General features: G+C 40.1%; 1 protein-coding gene across 1 annotated transcript; it reads right to left on the bottom strand.

Moving 5' to 3' along the window:
- Nucleotides 1-22,042, bottom strand: ttll11 (tubulin tyrosine ligase-like family, member 11). The gene is made up of 10 exons (XM_080046348.1): nt 21,449-22,042; nt 15,745-15,844; nt 14,795-14,928; nt 12,837-13,127; nt 11,903-12,187; nt 11,653-11,748; nt 11,454-11,563; nt 5,449-5,691; nt 4,883-4,989; nt 1-1,457 (listed from the first exon to the last, which is right to left on the bottom strand). The coding sequence occupies exons 1-10, from the start codon at nt 22,019-22,021 to the stop codon at nt 1,141-1,143; spliced, it is 2,256 nt and encodes a 751-aa protein (XP_079902474.1). The 5' UTR covers nt 22,022-22,042; the 3' UTR covers nt 1-1,140.
- Nucleotides 22,043-22,265: the final 223 nt, after the last annotated feature.

Genomic DNA, 22,265 nt, shown 5'->3' with positions numbered 1-22,265 from the left:
ATTACTGCAGTAAATACGTTAGTCCAACAGTACGTGTAGTAATAGTAAACATGCTTAGTTCAGTGTCTGTGTTACACAGCTGCCCACGGTGTAAGCTTTTGATTCTTTTGTGCAACACATCACACTTAATTATTGGTCTGCATGTGATCAAACATTTTAATAATCTTATTTAAGCAACACTGTTCAGTGAGTGACTGTAGTGGAAATCACTGCATTCTGTCTATAACCAAGAGCCACATTGCACATAGGATAAGGTTGTATTACAAAAGCCATCTGAATTTAATTTGAGAAACAAGTGCATCTGTTTTGAATTGTACAATTTTTAACCGTGCAATTACTTGTGAAATAATTAATTCCGATTGGTAGTTGGCTTACAAAGATATCATCCTAAAAATCATGTTGTCTGGAGGTCTGACACAGCCTGACTGTGAATAGCTGCTGAGCTGAAAGAGGATAAGTGGTGTTGTGGCCTTTTCCTTTTGAATATTTACTCACTTAACTCATCACTAATGGGCTCACAGAGCTCGGGCACACAGCTGAGCCACTGGTTGTAAATAGGCTTTCACCGTTGAGCCGTACACAAATAAATACAGTACAGTTACATACACACTCAAACATACACGGTAGACCTCACATCCATCTCTGTGCAAATGTAAGAGTTCAAAGAGGTTGCTGTGCAAATTCAACAATAGAATACACATTACTAAGGACACTCCCTTACACCCTTTTGTTAATGTGTGATGTGTGTGAAACGCGTTGAATGTGAATGCTGGAGCTTTTAATGTTATCCCTGAAAAGAAAGTTGTGTTCGTGTTGCAAGACAAAAGATGAAGGGGAGCAAAAATAGCTGCCCTGTAGAATCAGTAAGTCAAATAAAAGCAGCCAGATCCTCCCTTCTGATTGGACGACACCGTTCACCCCTCACTCTATTTCCAATCCAACCCCCCCTATGGGCATATCTTCCTACTGTGGACAAAAAGCAATCAGGCTGAGAACAGTGAGCCAGCAGGGCAGGGCTAGTCCTTCTCTGAGCTCCCATCATATTCCCCTTATGAGAGCTGCAGAGGAGCGCTAGTGGATTGCTCATTTTCCACACCAAAAGGCATTCTTTCAGGAGCATGATGCCTAACCTGAAGCCCCTCAGTTCTCCAGGTTGGCCCTGAGCGTGCGTGGTTTGAGTCTGGGATGTGTCCTGTAGTCCTGGCTGGCTGCTCTCCTCATGGGGGCCGGAGAGCCCAGCAGAGGGTTGGCCAGCCCCAGTGTCTGGGTCTTGATGCTCCTCGGTAGCGCCCGGCTGCAGCTGACGGAGCGCCGCTCCTCCACGCCCGCAGACTGGGACTCCAGCTGAGCCTCACACAGGTCCAGCAGCGCCGCCACCTGCTCCCTCTGAGCCAGGGATTTGAACCTGCGACCCGCCAGGTAGAAGAAGGCTTCCACAAAGGCCTGAAGTCCCATACCTGGAAACAAAGAAAAAGTTAATTCAGCTGGCCTTTTTACAGCGGAGACTGCAAAAAAGTTACTGGTTGCAGCCAAGAAATATTACATTTGTAATCGATCAAACGTCATATGACATGTATATAAGTGACATATACTAGATAGATTGTGTACAAAGCCAGACTAACTGCTTCCCCCTGTTTACAGTGTAAGCTAAGCTAACCCGCGGCTGGCTGTCGACTTATACTTAAAGGACAAATATAATTGTGGTACCACCAGTCTTCTTATCTATGTCCCTGTCACAAAGGGAACATTCATATTTCTCAAAATGACAAACAATTTCTTCAATGGTAAAAGGATATACCTATGTTACCCTGTGTTGATCAGTAAAGGTCAGCAGGTCCAGATTTTGACATTATGTTGACATTTTTATACAGTAAGTATCGGCAAATGTTAGGAGTGCCAGGATGCTGAAGAGGTGCGTGCTTGGGAAGAAAACGAAAAACTAAATAAATGTCAAACTCTGGAGGCAAACGCATCCTCCTTGTTGACAGATTTACTCCTGTTGACGTCGGCTAAACAGAGCTTGCAACACTCAAAGCTTGATGGTGGAGGCACACACTCACTGTTAACAGGTATTTTTCCAGTTTAATACCTTTAGCCATTAGCAGCAGGAATGGTGCATTGCATTCTGCAGTCTTTTGACTTTCCCAGTGCATCACCTTACCTTCTCAATACTCTGTGCTAATTTTTTAATATTATTTTGAATTCTATTTAAAATAATGGATTGGTATGAAGAAACAATATACAACTGGTAAAGGTTCCCGAGTGGTCTGTACCAAAATAACTTGACAATTTCACTCATTTCTGCCGCAATAATAACTGTTGAAACTGTTCATGTCATGTCCTTATTTTTTTCAGTATCAATAAAGAAAATGTATATGTATTGGTAACAATAAGCAAATACAATATTACCGATACCCATCCCTTTAGTTTATATCAGTGGTTCTCAACCGGTGGGGCGCGCCCCCCCGGGGGGGCGCGGACACTCTACCGGGGGGGCGCGAGGGGGATGGAAAAAAAATAAAAAATCTTTATTTTTTTATGTAATTTCAATTTTTTTCCTGATATGTAGCCTAGTTCAGAGATGATATGTATTTTTTTTCTTTCTTAACTTTTTTTGTAGGTAGTTGCCAAGTTCATCACACAAACACTCCAATCCACTGATATGAGATCAGTTTGCAATTTTCAAGTACTGAATTAATGGTAGGACTGTGGCCACTAGAACTGGTCTTTGGTCAGCAAAGGTCTTGAAAACAGCATAAGTGTGCTTGTGACATGCGTGCCACCCATGCACGTGTATGGGCACGTGTCCCAGCAGATTTTTGAAATCTGAATAAAAAAATTAAAGTTTGTAGTTAGCGAGTGTAACATGTTCTTAGGGCAGAATTTCATAAATAAAGGTTTATTGTTTTAGCAAGATATTTGGTCAAAAGCTAGTGGTCATCCGTCCCTCTGTCCAGTTGTTATGCATCTGGCTGCTAGCAAGTTATGTTGTCTTGCTAATTTTACTATTCATCTGAACTGAAATGAATATTGACTTTTTCCTTTATTATCTTTGCCAGAATGCACCAGAATGCTTAGATCACATGTTTAAAACACAAAAAAATCTTCTGGGGGGGATGCCCCCAGACCCCCCTTCAGGGGTTTAGTTTTCTGACAAACATTACAATGGATACTAACATGATTTGGGCATTTGGGATTATAAATCATCTTTGAATTGGTTGTACAGCATATCACATGCTATTCATTCAGGGGTGCGATGGCCACCCCACTCTAGCTCTGTGGCCCACCTTGGCCGTCCCCCAGTCAAAATTTCCTGGAATCGCCACTGAGACACACACAACTCCGCGTTCAGGCTGCACAGCACATTAATCACAGGTAGCATTTTGAGCTAAATCTGGCCACTTTCCAAAACCAAGACTCAATAGTTGAAACATTCTCTGAACTGGCAGTGTTTCCCATTGATCATAGACTTTGTTTTGTGAAGCTTTTTCATAACAGGTATACATACCTATTGTAGAATTTATTCTGTGTATGTTGTATTTAGGCTTCTATTTTCTTCTCTTCTAAGGAGATTTAAAAAAAAAAACATTTCCTCAGTGTCTCATTGATACAATCTCATAATTAGCTTTTAAAGTGCACCAGAATTTAACGTTAAAATATAAGAAATTTCCGGACCCCAACCCTAAACCCAATGTTCAACTCAAAGGTGCGCCACTGGCCTAGCCCTTGTGATAATAACAATAATAGATTATCTATCTATCTATCTATCTATCTATCTATCTATCTATCTATCTATCTATCTATCTATCTATCTGTGTAGGGTGGTGTGTGTGTGTGTGTGTGTGGGTGGGGGGGGGGGGTTGTCAGGGTCGGTGGGGGGGCCCAACTGCAATGACCCAGCTTTGGGGGGACCCAGCTTGCAGAAGGTTGAGAACCCCTGGTTTATATAATAGGTCAATGTCAGAGCAACTGAATGTTAAAGAAAGAATGGGAAAACAATAATCTGCTAAAAAAAACAAGAGCAGGAGCTGGATTTTCACCTAATTGCCTCCCTAGTATTCCCTGCTACAGGCTCTGTTATTCTTAGCCTAGAAGAAAAAGACTTGTGTGCAGAAAAACAAGAATTCCATGGAGTTAAAAATGAAATGCCAGTCACCATCGGACAACACAGGGAGAACTGGTACTATAGATCATCTGCTAGGTAATAATTAAAATTGTTAAAGATCACAACATTTACATAAATCCTTCCTAAGGACTTATGTAAATGTTCTTCTAAGGATGTAATTATGTAAAGTCTTCTAAGGACTCCTTAGAAGACTTTGCTGCATATCCCAAACAACTTTCAGACTTCAGTCATCATTTGTAAATACCACACAAATCCCCCCCCAATGCACACACACAGAAATAACAGACTCTGACTCCAGTCTCTCTGAATACACATGAGCTCATTCTAAATTCAGCCCCACAATCTCCTCGGTACAGGCCCCCTTCCATCCTGGTCCATGTGATCTCCATCCATCCGATTCGCCTCGCAAACATTTCCTCGCAAGGTGCAGCGTCTGAATAATTCATGTGGGATACTCTCTCTCTTCGCTGTCACATTTTGATCTGCAGCTCATTTCAATTACGGTAGCGCGGTGTCGGAGGGAATCTGACAGAGTGACACGCAATTATCTCCTGGCGCAATATTTGGTCTGAGGCTTAAGGATACGGCTCTGTGTCCTCTAAATGTGGTATATTTTGTGAGTTTGTGCTTTTGCGTTCGTACATGATCGGCTGCTACAGTGTGTGTGTGTGTGTGTGTGTGTGTGTGTGTGTGTGTGTGTGTGTGTGTGTGTGTGTGTGTGTGTGAGTGAGTGAGTGAGTTTGTTGTCTGTGTTACCTGCTTCTTTGGAATCGGGCGTCGCTCCTGACCATCGGCGTGTGATGTCTATGTAGAGGATGTCCACTGAAGCCATGGTGAAATTACTGTTGCTCAGTTTACAGGTCCTAAAAAACAGTCAGAATATATGGTCAGTCTACATGGTTAAAGTCAAACTTAAATATAAATCGCATCTAGTCGTCCCTTTTTGCAGTCAAAAACAGTGTCAACACGTTACCAATAGCCAACAGTAGTTATAATAGCCGGGAAAAAAACCTCAAAGGAGTTAACTGAAAACCCCAAAATACATGGCCGCAAAACCTGACCATAAAATATCAAATTGGAGGAGACAATTTTTTGGCAAAATAGCTAACATTAGTAGCTCTGCTGTTGACATTAGAAACAGTAATACAGACAAACTAGCATCGTTTGCTGTATATGAAATACCATAACATAATAAAACATCTGTGCATTTTATACTTGTATATTGGCTGCACCAATAGGGCTCACCACACTTTTAGATGGGGAAAAAAACATATTAAAAGTGTCTATCATAAACAGGATTTCATGGTAACTAAAGTTTGTACCTGAAGAAGGTCCTGAAGGCCGTGGGGCCCAGGCGCATGTTGCCCTTGACCCCTAGGAAGCGTATGAAGAGAGAGGCGATGCGCTCCACCAGCCTCAGGTGGTTGAACTGTTTGGTGTACTTTGGGTAAACCTGTTTCAGACACAGCGAGGGCAGAGCTCCTTCATCAGGGCTCCTCTCCTGCGTGTCCGCCTCCATGGGGATCTCATCTCCCTGTTCAAAGCCTCCAGCCTTCAGTTGAGCTCTTTGGCCAGGAAATGATGGGACACACACCAAAACAACACATTAGACATTTTACTGCATCGTATTTCATTGACAGACGTTTTTTTTTTCTAATATATTGCCAAGTTGACCTAACATTTAACCAGACGGACTATGAAGATTTGAAGACAAAAGAAGTCTACATTTACTGCTGTATGTGCTGACCGGCAGGAGGGCTAAGTAATGGCCTTCACGCCCTGCAGCACGGTAGCATAAGGCCAGGAGAGAGAGAGAGCGTCTGTCCAATGAGTTACAGATAGCCAACCACCTGAGCTAGATAAACGCACCCAGGCTTTTTAGCTTGAGTCTGCACTTCCAGCGCGGCTAGGCAGGGGATACAGGAAGAGTAATGTTGTATGAAGGGTAAATAACTCTTTTCATGTATCACAGCCTTTTAACTGTCCGTCATCATTACATTATATTCATTTAGCTGACGCTTTTTTTTTTTTTTTAATCCAAAGTGACTTTCAATAATACCATGTGGGTACAACTCAAACACTACTTAAGCATATGTGTTCAACATGGTTGGTAGGCTACACACAACAAGTTTTAAGTGCTTTTTTTGTTTTTGTTACAATTCATATTCCACAGGGTAGCACTAAAGAACAACCACGTTAAGCCCCCAGGAGAAGTGCTGGGCTGGGAAGAGAGTGTTGGCGGAGTAGCTACAGACAGAACTTCAAGTTGTGTGATGCCTACAGCACTGACTACAGTTTTTTCTTTTTCATACATTTGAGTGTCATGAACATTGAACAGAATTGTAGAAATATCAAGGTGTAATACATTAGATCTTTAAAAATACAAAATTTTAAAAATGAAAAAAGGTCAAATAAATGTATGCTCTCGTTGATAGAACCCATCTTTGCTAGCTTACAGTATTATTGTCCACTGCATTTCTATGGCAAATTGTTGTTTCTTGGCACGCTGCCACCACCTGTTGATGAATGGAATAGTATAAAACATTGGCAGGTATGTGTTATGGTCCCCAGCATGGTCAAACAAAACATTCATCAAAACATTGCTCCGTAGCTGTACCAGTGCTATAAAAAAAACTGTTAAGAAGTCTCACAGAGCAAAATCTAAACTGCTGAAGCTATTTCTGCCGTTACATTTAAAGCTCCCATATTATACACTTTTCGGTACTATTATACACCATATTATATGGTCTTAGTGGTCCCTAATAAGTTTTTCTTTAATTGTTTGCTGAAAAAAACTTTCAGATAATTTATTGTACTATGCTGATGTTCAGCTAATCTCACAATGGCCTATTTTTTTAAAAAGAGCTGCAGCTCCCCTCGTAAATATACAATCTTTGAGCTGCCCCCGCCCCCTGTCCGGAAGCGAAGCCAGATACGCCTCGCCCTCTGTCTGTCAGGGCCGTGGACCAATAAGAAATAGGGGGTGTGGGCTGCACAGTGGAAGCTTCTGGCTTTCCAGTTTGTGAGGTCAGAAAAGGGGAAAATTCTGACTGGAGTATATTGGGGGGGAGGGGTGGGGGTTTCAGAAAGGGGGAGAGTGAGAACAGGAGAGATTGTTATTTTTTTAAATATTTTGGCCCTCTCTAGGCACACCGTGGACCCATGGATATGTTAGAACACATTTAAAAATTGCATTTAGCATAATATGTGACCTTTAATACAATGAATTTATGATGGATTTTACGCGTGATTGGTTTCCACCCCACTACTACACTCCTCTTCTTTACGTTTATTTAAAATGTTACCCTTTGCACTACCTGCCTGTTTCTCACCACTATTCTACTGTGCTTTTCTCAAAGGGTTTGCAGCTACTAATGGAAACTGAATGAGCTGGGCATTTTACCCTCAGCATTGTGTAGACACTGGTACACCTGTTACTGTAGGGCAGCACCAATTACACATTTGTCATTCCTATTAATTGATGTAGTCCATCTTTAAATAATTCCCCCCATAGCGACCTCATCAGCCAGAACAAGGGAAAACACCTGTATGGGTGTGCAGGGCCTTAAAGGACAAAATCCTATGGTCTACACACAAGCAAAAAAGAGAGATACACAAAAGCTACATTCAAGTCAAGAGGAAGAAGTCGCCCATTGCTTTCTTTTTTATTTCCTTCTCATGAATTAGTAAGCAGTGTGAATGGCACTGAGAGAGCACTGCTGAATGTTTAATAGAATCAATCATCCCTCGGCAGCCACACACACACACACACACACGCACACACACACACACGCACACACACGCGCGCACACACACACACACACACACACACACACACACACACAGAGGACAGGCTCGGCAATGGACACATCTTGAACGGAGGCTGTCAGCCAGTCAGACAGTGATGACAATGTCTCCAAACATTCCAGGCAGAGTTGGATTTTGCGGGAAGAAAATGATGGAGATGAGAAGCGAGAGAGGGTAAAAGGTTAAGAATGGCAGGTAATTAAAAAGACATACAGAGGCTTGGTGCCAAATGTTAGTAGAGTGTACGTGAGGAGGAGTAGGCCCCTTAATTCAGATGTCGTTATCCAGCATAAATGCCCTGTCTGGCTTCTCCTGAGTTAACCTGTCAAAAGTCCTAAAAAAAAGGTGCCAGATGTGTCAATTAAAAGAAGTAAAAAAGTGTCTGCTATCTTATCTTCATGATAGAAATCTCAATGTATTGCCTGATCTCTTCCTGGAGCATGAGTTATCATCATATCAAAACACACAGAGCAAAAAATGAAGTAATAAACCAATTTGGTGTTTAAGTTATGTAAAACCATAATGTCCACACTTTTTTATAGCCACACAACCACAAGCATCAGGGGAAAAAAACTGCCGTAATCAATAGTATTAAAATAACAAGGTCACAAATGACAATGTTAAAAGAAAAACTTAAATGGAGTCGCTCATAGTTATTTAAATTTAATTTGACTGTTTTGTTTCACTGTCACCGCTCTCATAGCGATATTATTGGGAAGCAGCAGGTCTTTTTCAACACAAAAGCTAACAAAACCCACTTTTTACTACCTGCCTAGCACCAAACAGCAGAAACAGTTAGCTGTTAAACAGTAGAAAGCGATGTCCGTGAATTAAATATATATATATATATATATATTACTCGCTCCAGCAGTGACACAGAGCTAAATGACAGTGAATAATGGACTAACATTCACCAGGTGGCCAGAAACACGACTGCAATAAATGATAATGTTGTAAGCGCATAGTTTAATACCTCAACTTTAAAAACACTGGACTGCATTCGATCCACCACAGCGTGAGTCATTTCTTTATATGCAGATGACGCTTTTGTAATTGTCTTCTCTGCAACCTATTTTAAGGCGTCTGTGCCTATGAATTTCAGCGTTTTGTTCTCACACTCACACACCTCTCATAATGGCTCATAAATCACCCACAGAGACATCACACATAGGATTAATGAGCGCCTTGCTGGAAGTACATGTCTGAGAGTCACAGATACCATCGCACCCTCTCCCTCATAATTTCCCACTTATCTCTTCCTCCTTCTCTTCCCCTTCGTTCTGCCGTTTTATATTAACGTATCTCTCCTATAAGCTCACAGTCTGTCTGCTTTATAGCAGCGCCAGGTTGTAACTCAGCTGAACCTTTGTGCCTGGTCAGTTCTCACTTCTCTTTCACTTCATCTTTAGAAAAGTTAGATTCATACGTGGGTGACTTTGGTCTAAACTTTGCCCTCTGAATAACTGAATCCCATCCATCTAACAGCAGAACAGATGTCAGCGGCCACAGTATATAAGAATATATATTTGTGCTGCCGGTAGACCATCTGTGCAGTAAATCAATTAACCTCCTCTAAAGATGGTAGGAACATTCTCTTATAAATGCAAAAGAATGCTAGTTTATTATTCTGAAATTCATATATTATATTGGAAAACTAGTTGAGTTCTATCATCTACGTCAGTAAAAATACATTGTACACACTAATGCATCTGTATTAACAATCCAATAATGTCACATATAATAATAATTTCCGGTAGAATGAGTCACTTTGCCCGTTTAACTGCTTTCACTTAGGAAGGTCTAGTAATGGGGGATTTTAACACTGTGGTATCGGAACGTCTACTTAATTAAAAAGGACCTTGGTACTTATTCCACCACTTGCTATTGCATTTAAAATAGATACAATTCTAAATAGTGTTTTTCCATCTGACGAACTAGAATTTACAAAACATTAACCTTTGTACATGTAAACACACAGAGAAGGAACTGTGGAATTGAATGATTAACGAGTTCCTGTTTTTGCAGCCTCGTCGTTCAGCTGCAGTGATGATTACAATTTTCGGAGCACATCCAATCTAACGGCTAATTTAATTATAATTTAAGTATTAGCACTAGCTAGTTGGGACATAATGAGCATTACTTCCTCCTACACCAGAACAAAATCAGTCACTATCTGCTAATCTGACAGCACACATCCCTGCAATCACAAATCTTTGTGTTTTTATGCCGAAGCACAACAGAATTATGAGAGTAATTGGATTTTATGATAAATAAATTACATATTGAGATGTTTTGGACAGGTTTTTCAGTATTACAGTTCTAATTTGTGCTAAGATATGAACTCCAACAGAGAGAACCATTCACTAGTAGTTCAATTTTATTTCCTGCATAAGCTGATTGCAATGATTGGTCACATTCTTATTACTGCTAATCGATGATTTGTATTGTTTAATAGCTGACTACAGACCGTTATCATCACTATCCCAGATGTCTAACCACACCAGATAAGTATTACCTGAAAGACTACTGATACTTGCTTTTTGGAACTTTATTAAATCTTTCACCCAGTTTATGTCATGGAAAAATGATTTAAAAGGTTAACTTATTACAGAAATGTAAGCTTCAATCATTTTATGTCTATCCACTTATCAAGTTATTAGAATCAAATTATTCAAACTCAAAAATGATGCGATGTAAAGTTAAAGATATGAACTCAGACCCTTAGGTTTAAGTCAACATAAAAATGTTAGGAACATTAGATTAAAGAATCAGGGGTCTTTAGAAGTACAAAACTGGGGATTAGTTGTGAGGCAAAGAATTCTAAATGTGTATGCCACATTTTACTGTAGTGTCATTCAAAGATGTGACTCCGCTGCTTCTAGCAGGATGAAAACATAGTAACGCAGAGAGAATAAGGATTAAACATATCTTAGCCGCAAGATGATTGGTCATGAATATAATAGCTGAGTAGGCATTATCCCTGAGAAGACATCAGTGTCACTTGCGGAACAAAACAGATCATATATCTGATACAGAAGTAGGCAAGAAGGGAATAAGGGAAGGAGAGGAAAAATGTGGAGAAAGGCAAGAAATAAAAATGGTGGTGGAATAAAAATAGTAAATCTTCTTGTCATAGAAGAAAAACAGTTGGGAGTGAAGGGAAAAAGCCCAAACCCTAATGGTAGAGGAGATTTAGTGCCAGGCACCACACAGGGCCAGTCAGCCAGAGCGACTGCGCCACCAGACTTGTACAGTCAGTGTGTGAATTTCCACTACGGCTCAGCAGAATTAACTTTTTTTCACCACTTAACAGGCTTATGTGGAGCTGTTGAGTGGTGCGAAGCCCGGCTCTGATGAGGGACGCGCAGGATAAGATATCATGTCCTTAAAAAGTGGACTCTTAAGAGCAGCGGACAAAGAAAGGATGTGAGAACTCAAACTTCAGAGCTGAGAGTTGAGTGTGAGTGTGAGTATGTGAGTGTGTGAGTGTGTGCGTGCATGTGCAAGAGTGTGTATTTACATTGGTTTCTTGTGGCAGGGGTCCATAAGGCGCAGAGTGTCCCTGATCACACCCACTTTGACCTCTTCATCCACTGGACTGGGAACATATTCAAAAACTCCTGGCGCCATCTGAATCAACACAACACACAAATATTCATTTCAGCAAAGGTGAATATAAAATAATTGTAACGCGAATCGATGTCGACATTCATTCTTGCCTCCTGTTCGTGTTCTATTCTCATACTGGGGTTGGAGTTGACCTCTAGTAAAACTGGCTTCAGGTTCTTCATCAGCAGGATATCAAATCCTAATATCTGAGACACAAACACAGTGTGGTACAAAAATAAATGCATTTGTTTATGTCACAAGTGATATCTGTCTGCATCTGTTTTCATACCAGAAGTGGTTAGAAATGATATATTTGTTTGAACCCCTACTATATATTCCACAGTGTTACCCGCAACCCACCTGGAAACAAGTTGGTCCCGGTTTGCCAGGCGGTATATCGGCCTGATAGTAGACTTTGAGCTCAGGCACCACGGCAATGACGGTCTTGATGACGAGAGCGATGATGTCAGACCAAACCTTCTTGATGTCCACGCCTTTAGCTGCCAGCCTGTAAAGCACGCTGGACAGAGTGCGCTTGCTGCCCGTGTTCTGGCTGTCAGAGTGGATGAAGTTACCGCTGTGGACGTTGAGGGAGTAGTTTGTCAGATGCATGAAGACATGGCCCAGATTCTTCTGGCATGGTTCCTATAGAAAACAGAACAAAAGTGACTTTAAAAAGGTCCTATATTATACACATTTTCAGGTTCAAAATTGTAGTTTGGGATTCTACTATAACAGTTTTCATAGAGTTGTGTCCTAAAATACTTAATATTTCCCAAAGTTTCATAGCTAAATTTCCTCTTTTCAACCTCTTATGGCGTCATAAGGGGAGAGAATTCTCTCTTTTTTTTTTTTTTTTTTTAGATATTTTTTGGGCATTTTTATGCTTTATTTGATAGTGCAGAGAGACAGAGGTGAAATGGGGCAGAGAGGGGAGTGACATGCAGAGAACGACCGCGGGTGGGAATCGAACCCGGGTCTGCTGCTGGGCCCGGCCCGGGAGGGGGACGCCTTACCAACTGAGCTAAATGCGCCCCCAGGGGAGAGAATTCTGACTAGGTTTTCTGAACAAAGGTGGAGGTGGAGAAAAAGAGAGGGTTGTTTTTTCTCATACTTTGGGACTCTCTGGAGAGACAGGGGACCCATATTAATATTGGTAAAAAAAATGAACAAGTGCATTTTGCATAATAGGCGACCTTTAACTGCCCTGCTATAAAAGTTTAAGTACATCAGTTGTTGCATCAAAGGAAAATAACTGCATCAAATTAGCATCATTAGCAAGTGTCAAGACTACCTGGTAGGGCTCGGTGCAAAAACGCGTCAGGCCTTCCTTGGCAATGTAGATCTCCAACGGCTCCATGGACTTTATCAGCACGTAGAGGCGGATATCAAACTTGAGCTTGTCGATGAGTAGCGGCCTGTGGATGTACTCCTGGACCACGCCCTGTTTGGCCTGTGCACCCCCCATCAGCTTCAGGTCACTGGGGTCACGGATGAGGTAGATGCCGTCCCCCTGAGAGCCCCCGTCTGGCTTCACTATGAAGGTGGGATTCACCGTGGGATCGTTCTCCTTCACCATGCGAACCTACAGCAGAAGTGAGAGGGACAAAGGATACGGTTAACAAAAACGAGATCCCTGAGATTGAATTGCGATAGGTCCCGTATATTATATATTTTATTATACATATCAAGGCAAAGCAAGGTATTTTACTGTCAAATGTCGACAGGATTGTAGTATAACCTCCCCAGAGGGAAGCGGCTCTGTCTGCTGTAAACTAAACTGGAATGAAAATTGTGATATGCTGGTGCCCCCTGTTGGACATCATCTATTATTGCTCCATATGATTTCTCAAAAAATCTAAAGCAGCCACCAATTGACATTAAAACCTAAGCCCACTGTCTGACATTACAACTGATAACAGGGAGTGAAATTTTGGTTAAACTGTTTGCTGTGGTGAAGGAAATCATCAAATATTGCAATATTCTCGAAAATATAAGCGTTCTTAAGTTCTACATTATGATTACCAATTTGAATATAGCACAATAAGAACATACATTATGTATTTATTTATTTTCATTTATGTCCTTGTCTCATAAACATTCCTCCTAAACCGATGAACATAACACACAAAGCTGGAGAAATGCTTTCATTGCAATTATTTAAGTTATTCAGTTGGTGAATGGCATCCCAAGTGATAGTGGTTGTGACATGATGACTGTAGTGAAACCAAGCAACATACTGTACAGTCCATTCTATTTTCAACACTGCATATCCTTTACAATATGACCTTACTAGATTCAACCATGCGTTAAGGATTGCCACATGACCATAAAAGGTTATATTAAGAAATGTGGTCCAGGCTCTCTTTTTCCCCTCAAGGAAATTGGGCAATGAAGCGAGCACATGACACACAGGCCATGTTATCAAGATTGCTGCTGTTGCAATGAAGCATGGTGAGCTGTGTTAACGCTGAACAGAGCTAGTGGTGTGCAGACACCAGTAGACTACAAAACTCCAATGCATTTGTTGTTATTGCCAAAATATGACACATTTTGACAAATTGAGAGTTAGCGAGGCAGCAAAAAAAGAAACATTGATATTTTTTTCCAGCTGTCTTGGCCATCTCCGCCGATGAGTCACCGGTATATTTTTATTTATGAAGCCTTTCAGAGAATCCATCTTGCAGTCTTTATCTCAGATCACATGATATAACCTGCAGCCTGTCGTAAATACATCGGGAAGAACTAGAGGGCACTAGATTCTGCTAAAGGAAAAGGACAGTTATTAACAACACCAATGCTTATTGCTGCTTTGTCAAGAAAAATGCCTATATAAGGAGATTGATGTTTGCTGGCTGACACTGTCAGAAATACTATGTTTATTGTGTCTGTTTAAGCCTATTTTATCCTTCTAATTTTTCAAATTCTTATTTTTATTGGCAAGATTATTTTTGTTGTTGCAAAAATGGTTTTAGACTTACATTGACAGTAGAATACTGTAAAGGTCAAATAGAAAACACTTTGATACAATCACTCACCTCTAAACTTTTGTCATTTCATTTACTGCAAAATGATCTGAAACATGTCTTGACTTCTTGATATATAATCAGACAACATATAAATAATATCTATGTTTTCACCACATGGGAATACAGATGTGCAAATATTGCTTTACGGCGATCCAAAGACAATTCTCCACATATCCTGTATCCAGTGCCATGACTCTTTTGCTATGAAGTTATGCAACTATACCTGTGTGGAAAACTGCGGGTACTCCTCAGGCAGGATCCAGGAACGGGGATAGAAGTCGTACTCTTCTGGGAACAGCTCCTGCATAGTCCGCATCGCCCGACTCAGGTTGATCTTCCTCAGCATTTCCATCATTCCTGAAAACACACAAAGCACCGTTTAAGAGAAACATGTAACATATTAATAAAACACTCTCAGAAAGCAGTATTCTAAGAAACTGAGTAGTATGCTAGTATGCTCTAGGAAGACACATATAATACAATCTAATGTTAAAGGTGGAAGTCAGTGATTCTAGAGAAAGCTTGTTGTGAAAATCACTTTGTCAAAATCAGTGAACATTTCCTCAAGATCTGCTATCCGTACGTACTGGGTGTGCTCTGAATAAATATCCAGTCTAGGCTCTGTAAACAGGCATGTTACTAGCTATGGTAGGCCCCCTTCGATTACATACTCTTTGTTTACTTACTAGTTAGAGCCTAGGCTGTGCATTAACACTGGATTTTTTTTCAACGCACACACACAGTACGGACAGGTGGCGGATAGTGATGTGAAATTCACTCATTTTGACATAATTAGATTCTGACAATAAGCGTTCTCCCAAATTGCTGACTCGACCTTTAACTTGTAAGGAAACTCAACTTATAAGAAACAATTATCATATAGCCTGAGACAAATGCAAGAGAGGAGACTCCAGTGATGCACATTTCTTCCTTATACAATAATCTCTCAAGAGGCTCTCTGGTGTAATGATTATTGCCAAGGCATGCAAAGGTTATAATGGGAGCAATGAGGATCAGTGCGGCTTTAAGTAAATCCCTCATGATGTGATTACAGAATACTGAGCACACATGATCAGGCACCGAGAGCTGCAATAAAGTCATCTCTACTAACTAACACTAACAGTTCAACAAGCATCCGTGTGGGGTGAGAGAGAGGCAGAAGCAGTGAATTACCTGGGAACTTGTTCACTTGCCCCGAGACGATATTTTCATTGTCGTGGAAGGAAACGCCGTGCCAGTAGATATCACAGGCCGCTCGTCTTCCCACAGGAAACTAGAGAAAGGGGCGAGAGAGGAGTGAAAAAAATGGCGATAACACAATCACTTAAGGTGCATTATGCAATTTCAAGGGAGGAGGATTTGATTGAATTTGCAGGGCCTGCAGTTGGTTCACAAAACACATTTTCGTTAAATGTAATTCATAGTCTTGAATAATTCTATCATCATAAATAAAAATTTAAATATTTTGTGGCACTTGGAACCTAAAGAACGTAATTTGTTTGTTAACAAAACTTTGGGTCCTGACATGTGCTGTAAACAACAATAGCGAAACAGTAACTTTTCAGGTAGCTTTCTAACTTCCAACAGTGTTTCAGACATCCAATTTTCCTGTGAGGAAACTCTTTTTATTCAGTTATTAGAATATACCTGAGTCACTTCTCTGAAGCAACAAAAGTTGCATTGTACACCTTTTAAACAAAGAATGATGATTTATTTCTTCTGTGAATGGTAAGAAAGGGTTAATCTGTTAGAATGACTCAGGGTAATGGTAAGACCTTTGCTCTTCTGCTGACCCCATGCGTGCCAAGATTATCTTGACTCTAGATAGTTAGGCCGTGTGTGCCCTCTGTTGTGATGAGCTGGGAAAGAAGAGATGAAGTGATACTATATAAAGAGATTTAGAGAGAAATCCTACTTAGACAAGGAAAAGCCTTTCTTTTACAGCCCACATTTACACACTCAGAAACACAGTTTATGCACCAAACTGTTCTTGAAAAAATAAATAATGCGATAAAACTATACATTGCACATTCATCCTTTCGATATCAATTTAACCCGTTCTGATTTGATCCATTTCATTACACTTCATTGATCCATTTCAATGGACATAACTTTTCCAGGATGCTTTAGTGTAGAAGAATTTGAGAGGTTGAGGTAAATTAAATTAGATATTCCAACATTACGCTAAACAACAAGTCTTACTGCTGTGTCATAAAGCCAATAGAATTAATATAGAAAAATAATAGGAATGAAAAATAAGACTCCGGACTGCTGACCTTCATACGGTACATACAGTGTATTGCAAGTTGACACGGCTCACATCTGAGTTTCAAACCATCAACACTGAGCTGGGAAGAGTTTTGGCATAGAGTCTATCTTTAGCTTTATTACATCAGGACTCCTGTCACGTGACCCAACCAACTTTCCAGCTACAGGACAGATGTCTGACAGAGCTGCATTTCATTAATGACTTCAAACAGGTCAGCGTGTGTGAACCAAGGGAAGCCCTGCTCAAAAGCCAAGACCTGCTATAAATACTGCCAGAGAGAAGAGAGGGTATAACTGACTCATCCAATCAAAGGGAAGGAGGTGGGATATATAGGATCCAGTTGAGCCCATTGTTGTGAACTTCGTCATGTGTGGGCCAAGTATAGGAGCGACTTTGTGAAAAGATTTTAAAGAAGCACAACGGAAAGCATCTTGATTTTTAGCTATTGTAGCAAAAATGCAGCACATCTGTCATGCCTCCAGTAAATAAATAGAATTTATAATTTCAGCTAAACAGGTTATCTAAACATGTTTCATTTGACAGGGCCTATTAAAAGGAATGTGCTCTAATTCAAAATGTCAGCTTAGTCTGTAGGATCAATAATCAAAAATACCAAATCCCATGATTAAATGCATGGGTATTAGTCTGATTTTGTGAAGTTGTTATACAGAACCTTGGGCTTGCCATTATCTCCCTGCCTCAGAGAGGACTAATACTGGATTGGATTAGAGAAGCTTAAGGCTAATCATTTCCCACTGTTTGAGAGGAGGCCATATGCTAAAAGTCGGTCAACTCTCTCTCAGGCCAGAAAAAATACTGCAGATGTATAGACATATTCATTTTGGAAATGTCCATAGTGTATACTGTACATTAGAGATCGACCGATTATCGGCGCCGATATTCAGCATTTTGACGCATATCGGCATCGGCCATTTTTTTTTTTGTGATGCGGTGATGCATGACAAAAACAGTGCGAGACATGACAAAAACACCATTGTGTGTGGGATAAGACATGAACACGTTTGGGACAAGACAAGCTGTCAGAGACAAGACAAAAACAACAACAAAAAGAACAAGTAATAAAAATAAATAAATAAAAATATATTATATGTACGATAAAGAAATAGGAAAAAAATTAAAAATACAGAAATAAACTAGTAGTAGCTCATGGCATATTGAAATAGTGGATGTGAGTGTGTGTGTGTGTTTGTGTGGGTGTTTATTGGGAGGGAAAAGTACTGTGGCTAACTTCTGTGGGTGGTTGTACAGGTAGAGTTTGGCAGAGTAATTGAGAATAAAATCAGAGATTAAAGTAAATAACTGGGTAGTGCGTCTCCTCCTCCCCTGCTTCGCTTCCTCTCCCCATGGTTTCGAGGTAAGTTAAGGCAGCAGACTCTCCCGAAATTGTAATAAATATCCCAGTTAGGGGTGTGCAAGGGTACACGTGTAACCGGTTAGTAAATCACAACGAGTTCAGGAACATTTTAGGGAGCCATTTATTTGTTTAAATTGTGTTATGTTGCAAATCTGATAAACTGTTGTGTTTATTAAACATATTCTTAAGGGCATTTAAATTAAGTTAAGTGTTGGAGTTTGTACTATTCAAAATTGACGCCAATATCTTGCCTTTTTCTGCAAATTAATATCGGCTCCAAATATCGGTTATCGGCCCCCTTGACTACCGATAATCGGTATCGGCCATGAAAAAACCATATCGGTCGACCCCTATACTGTACACTTTTTGAAATGTTATTTTTCAAAATTAGAGACGTTGCAGGTAAAACATTGTTTTTTCAAGCAACACTTCTTCTTTCAAACTAGTCTTAAAAAAAATTCAAAAATGTACATTAAGGTGTATGTTTTAATAACATTGTCTGATGAGTCTTTATATTTCTCCTATACAACCTATTTAACGGCCATTATCTCAACTTCTAACACACTTACATCAACTAAACTTTCCAAAATAATTCAAAGCACAATTCTGAAATGAATTACAGAAGGACTTGTTTCTATTTTGTCAATTGTCTTGATTTATGGATACATTTTGTTCTTAAAAACATGCATTTTTAAGAGTTTTACATTGCATTTTTCTTTTTTATAAAATGAAAAAAGGCTGTATCCAAAATGTTTTCTGTTAAAACTCTGGACACTTATGTATATATTTTTTTTAAAGAGATGCAAAAATGAACACATGATTAGTTATTTTAACAAATTGTAATGCAAAAAAAATATTTTTTTAATGTGCATTAATTCATTATCTGGCCAAGTTTCATGATGATATCTATAAGTTAAACATTTTACCCTATTCACCTGTGTCTCGCCTTTACTGCCATGTGTGTTACAGCGTGTTGAAAGGATTATAACTAAATAAATAACTGGCAAAAACACAAGAGCAATGCTACTGGTGTTTCAACTCCTTCACAACACGTTGACAGGTGCTTTCAAATAGCCAAGGATCTATAGCACCCTTGACTTTGTATGGGGGTTGGACCAAGAGGACAAAGAGCTGTAATATATAGGCTCACTGTGTACCGTTTCCAACACCAGACCTGGGAAGGGTTTTAAGTGTCAGACAGTGGTCACCGAGGACAAGTGGCCTTCTTTACTCCTCATGCATAATGGAGAGACCACGCTAATATAATGGCTGCTTGCAGGTATTTAATTGCTTTAGATTAAAATTGACCAGATGGTGCTTGTGGCTGGGAGAAAAAAGAAGTTAGTGGATCAATTAGCACTCTCATAAAACTTTTAAAGTTGTGGCTGTTCATTTAGAAGAACTTTCATCCTCTGTTATTTTATACTTTTTTTTATTTTGAGGCATTCATAGTGAGTGACCAGTTGGAACTCCCAAATGCTTCACCTTTTTTTTTTTTTTTTTTGCTTGATTGTAAAAAATAGTTGCCAATTCATTCAGCTCTTCTCTAAATATGAAGTCATGGAAAACATTGAAGACAATACTAGTTAGAAGGTTACCCAGAACCCAATTACAACCTAACCTACTTTATAACAGCAATTCGGAAAGTTTGTCATACTACAAATGTACAAATGTATAATGTTTTTCTGCATATTATGCAAGCTATGTCTGAATAAGAATATGCTAGGATTGACACAATGACCTCAAAGTTGGCTTTAACTGGCTACATGATCGAACTCATTTCAAAATTCAAGGGTCAATTTTGGTTGCTTAAAATAAATATTTGTACTGAGGGAAGTGACAAATTCATTAATTTTGACTGTCCATTTAGTTAATAAATAATGTCCTAATCAATGTGATGTCCTCGTCATGAGTTAAAATGTACACACAGCAGTGTGTACATTTTAACTCATGGCGAGGACATCACATTGATATGGTGGTCTAACAGTTGGAAAGCTGTGTGCATAAGGTGCTGCAGCTTTAAATATTAAATGCCTTTTTGTTTTTATAACTGGTTTCCATAGATTACAAAACATTTTTAAACCCACGTAACACTCCTACATAGATCCAAAATTCAGTCCAATCTTTCTGACAATATAGCTTTGTGATTCGCATTTTGCCCATCATCAAATTTAAGAGGTTGGGTATTGAAGAAAAGACACACAAAGGCTTCACATAATGTAGCTTAAAGCCCCATTCCAAAAGTTATCCAGGGTTGGCTAAGGTATTACTAGATCGATTTTAACACTGTCTTAATTATCAGTTAAAGTGAGGTTAATGGGCTGCAGTGGTTAAGATTCTGTTGTATTTTACTGACCATTAGATGCCCAGTAAAAGTTATCTCAGGGGAAATTGAGGCTGTGCTGATTGGGAAAAGGAAATGTACCTAGTTGGCAGTGCTTTCTCCCTCCTTAGAGACACTCTTCACTATTTAAGAAATGTAATCTCAGTCGAAAGGAGACTCGTACCTGAAGGTAAAATATGTACATGACTTTAAAAAGGTAGATCCAGCGATTTTGGAGAACATTTGTTATCAAAATAATGTTTTGTCAAAATCAGTAAAAATCTCATAACAATCATCTACCGGTCAATACTGTGTGTGTTCACTGACAAAAAAAATGTGTTTTTAAACCTAACCAAGGCTCTGTCAAGTGGAATGTAAACAAATGGGACTAAGGGGGCCTACTTAGCTATAGCAACATGCCGGTTTAGGGAGCCTAAATTGTGTTTACATTGGATTATTTTCAGTCCACACACGATATGGACAGATATTGGATTGCAAGGAGATATGGTCTGATTTTGACAACAAGCGTTCTCCTGAATCGCTTACTCCACCTTTAAAACAGACTATTTTGCCATCGAGAGTCGTTCTTGTGCAGCTTTTCATTCCAATTGTATCCTTCATTGGCTAAAGTCACAATTTAAAAAACCTTAAACCAAAGAGGACAACCACATCAGTGATGTTTAGCTAGAAATAAAAAGAATCTGCACAGACTGTATGGTTCTTAATGGCACCTAGTTGGAGAACAGTAAGACAGAAGTTTTAAACTTTCTATGCAACCACCTCTAGCATTTCATAGGTAGTAGGCAATTGCACATAGCCTAATATAAAACCTGCACATTAAAATGGCTCAAGAACAGTTCTCCAAGACAACAGCAAAATAACAAGACAGATAAACTCATGTATAGCACACCTCTTTCCACTTGAGCAGCCTGATGCTTAACTTCAGCGCCTCCAGCGAGGTTTTGGCTTTCGCTGAATCCACCGTCACCGGTCTCCTCTTCCTCGCTTGTTTGAACCCGTCCTCACGCCGTGCTTCTTGGAGGCTCTTGGATGGATGATGGATGGTCACATAGTTCCCATTCGTCTCTCCTTTGCCCTGCAGTATCTTCCCAGTTCCCTTGATGTGAGGTGCACCCTCGTGCCCTACTAGTCTATTCAAGTGTTTGTGGCCAGAAACCACAGACCCGTGCAACGAAGACAGATCTGAATTATGTTTGCCACAAGTGTTTTTGTCATCCCTTGCAAGCTTGCTACGACTTTTAGCCCTGTGTTTACAGGTGATGGATGTGTTGGCTGTACCTCTCCCAGCCATAGTCATGCTGGGCGGGTCTGGCGACACGGAAGCGGGGGGAGAAGACAAGACTGGCACCTGCTCCTCCTCGGTACTGTCCACGCCCTCATCCTCCAATTCCTTTTCTGCATCCCCACCAAACGATTTCATTTGTTCGAGTTGAACCTTTACTTTGACATAATGGGCGCTCATTATGCGACAGTGCTACGAGCGGTGACGCCGCCGCCGGGGAGGGCACACTCCTTGTACCGTTGTAACGTGTATCTGAAATAATGTAGTTCGCATTGCTAGCTTGAACGGCTAATTAAAACAGTAAAAGTCATTCGCTCCTTTATGAAAAAGGTACAGAGCGAGTGAGCAGGAGATATGCTGACACACATACGGCATTTAACGCCACACTAGCTACAGCTGGTCAGTGGTCACATTCATTCAGTAA

The sequence above is a fragment of the Ammodytes marinus genome, assembly GCF_949987685.1.
Source record: "Ammodytes marinus genome assembly, chromosome: 18".
Lineage (NCBI taxonomy): Eukaryota > Metazoa > Chordata > Actinopteri > Uranoscopiformes > Ammodytidae > Ammodytes > Ammodytes marinus.
This window is presented reverse-complemented; position numbering and strand designations above follow the sequence as displayed.

Bases quoted from the DNA above. Each gene is read 5' to 3' on its own strand.
- ttll11 (XM_080046348.1), bottom strand. From the start codon at position 22,021: ATGAGCGCCCATTATGTCAAAGTAAAGGTTCAACTCGAACAAATGAAA. The intron at 11,749-11,902 runs GTGGGTTGCGGG...TTTGTGTCTCAG, and splicing joins CGGGACCAACTTGTTTCCAG to ATATTAGGATTTGATATCCT. The intron at 5,692-11,453 runs GTAAATACACAC...TCCTGGCCAAAG, and splicing joins CCCTGCCACAAGAAACCAAT to AGCTCAACTGAAGGCTGGAG.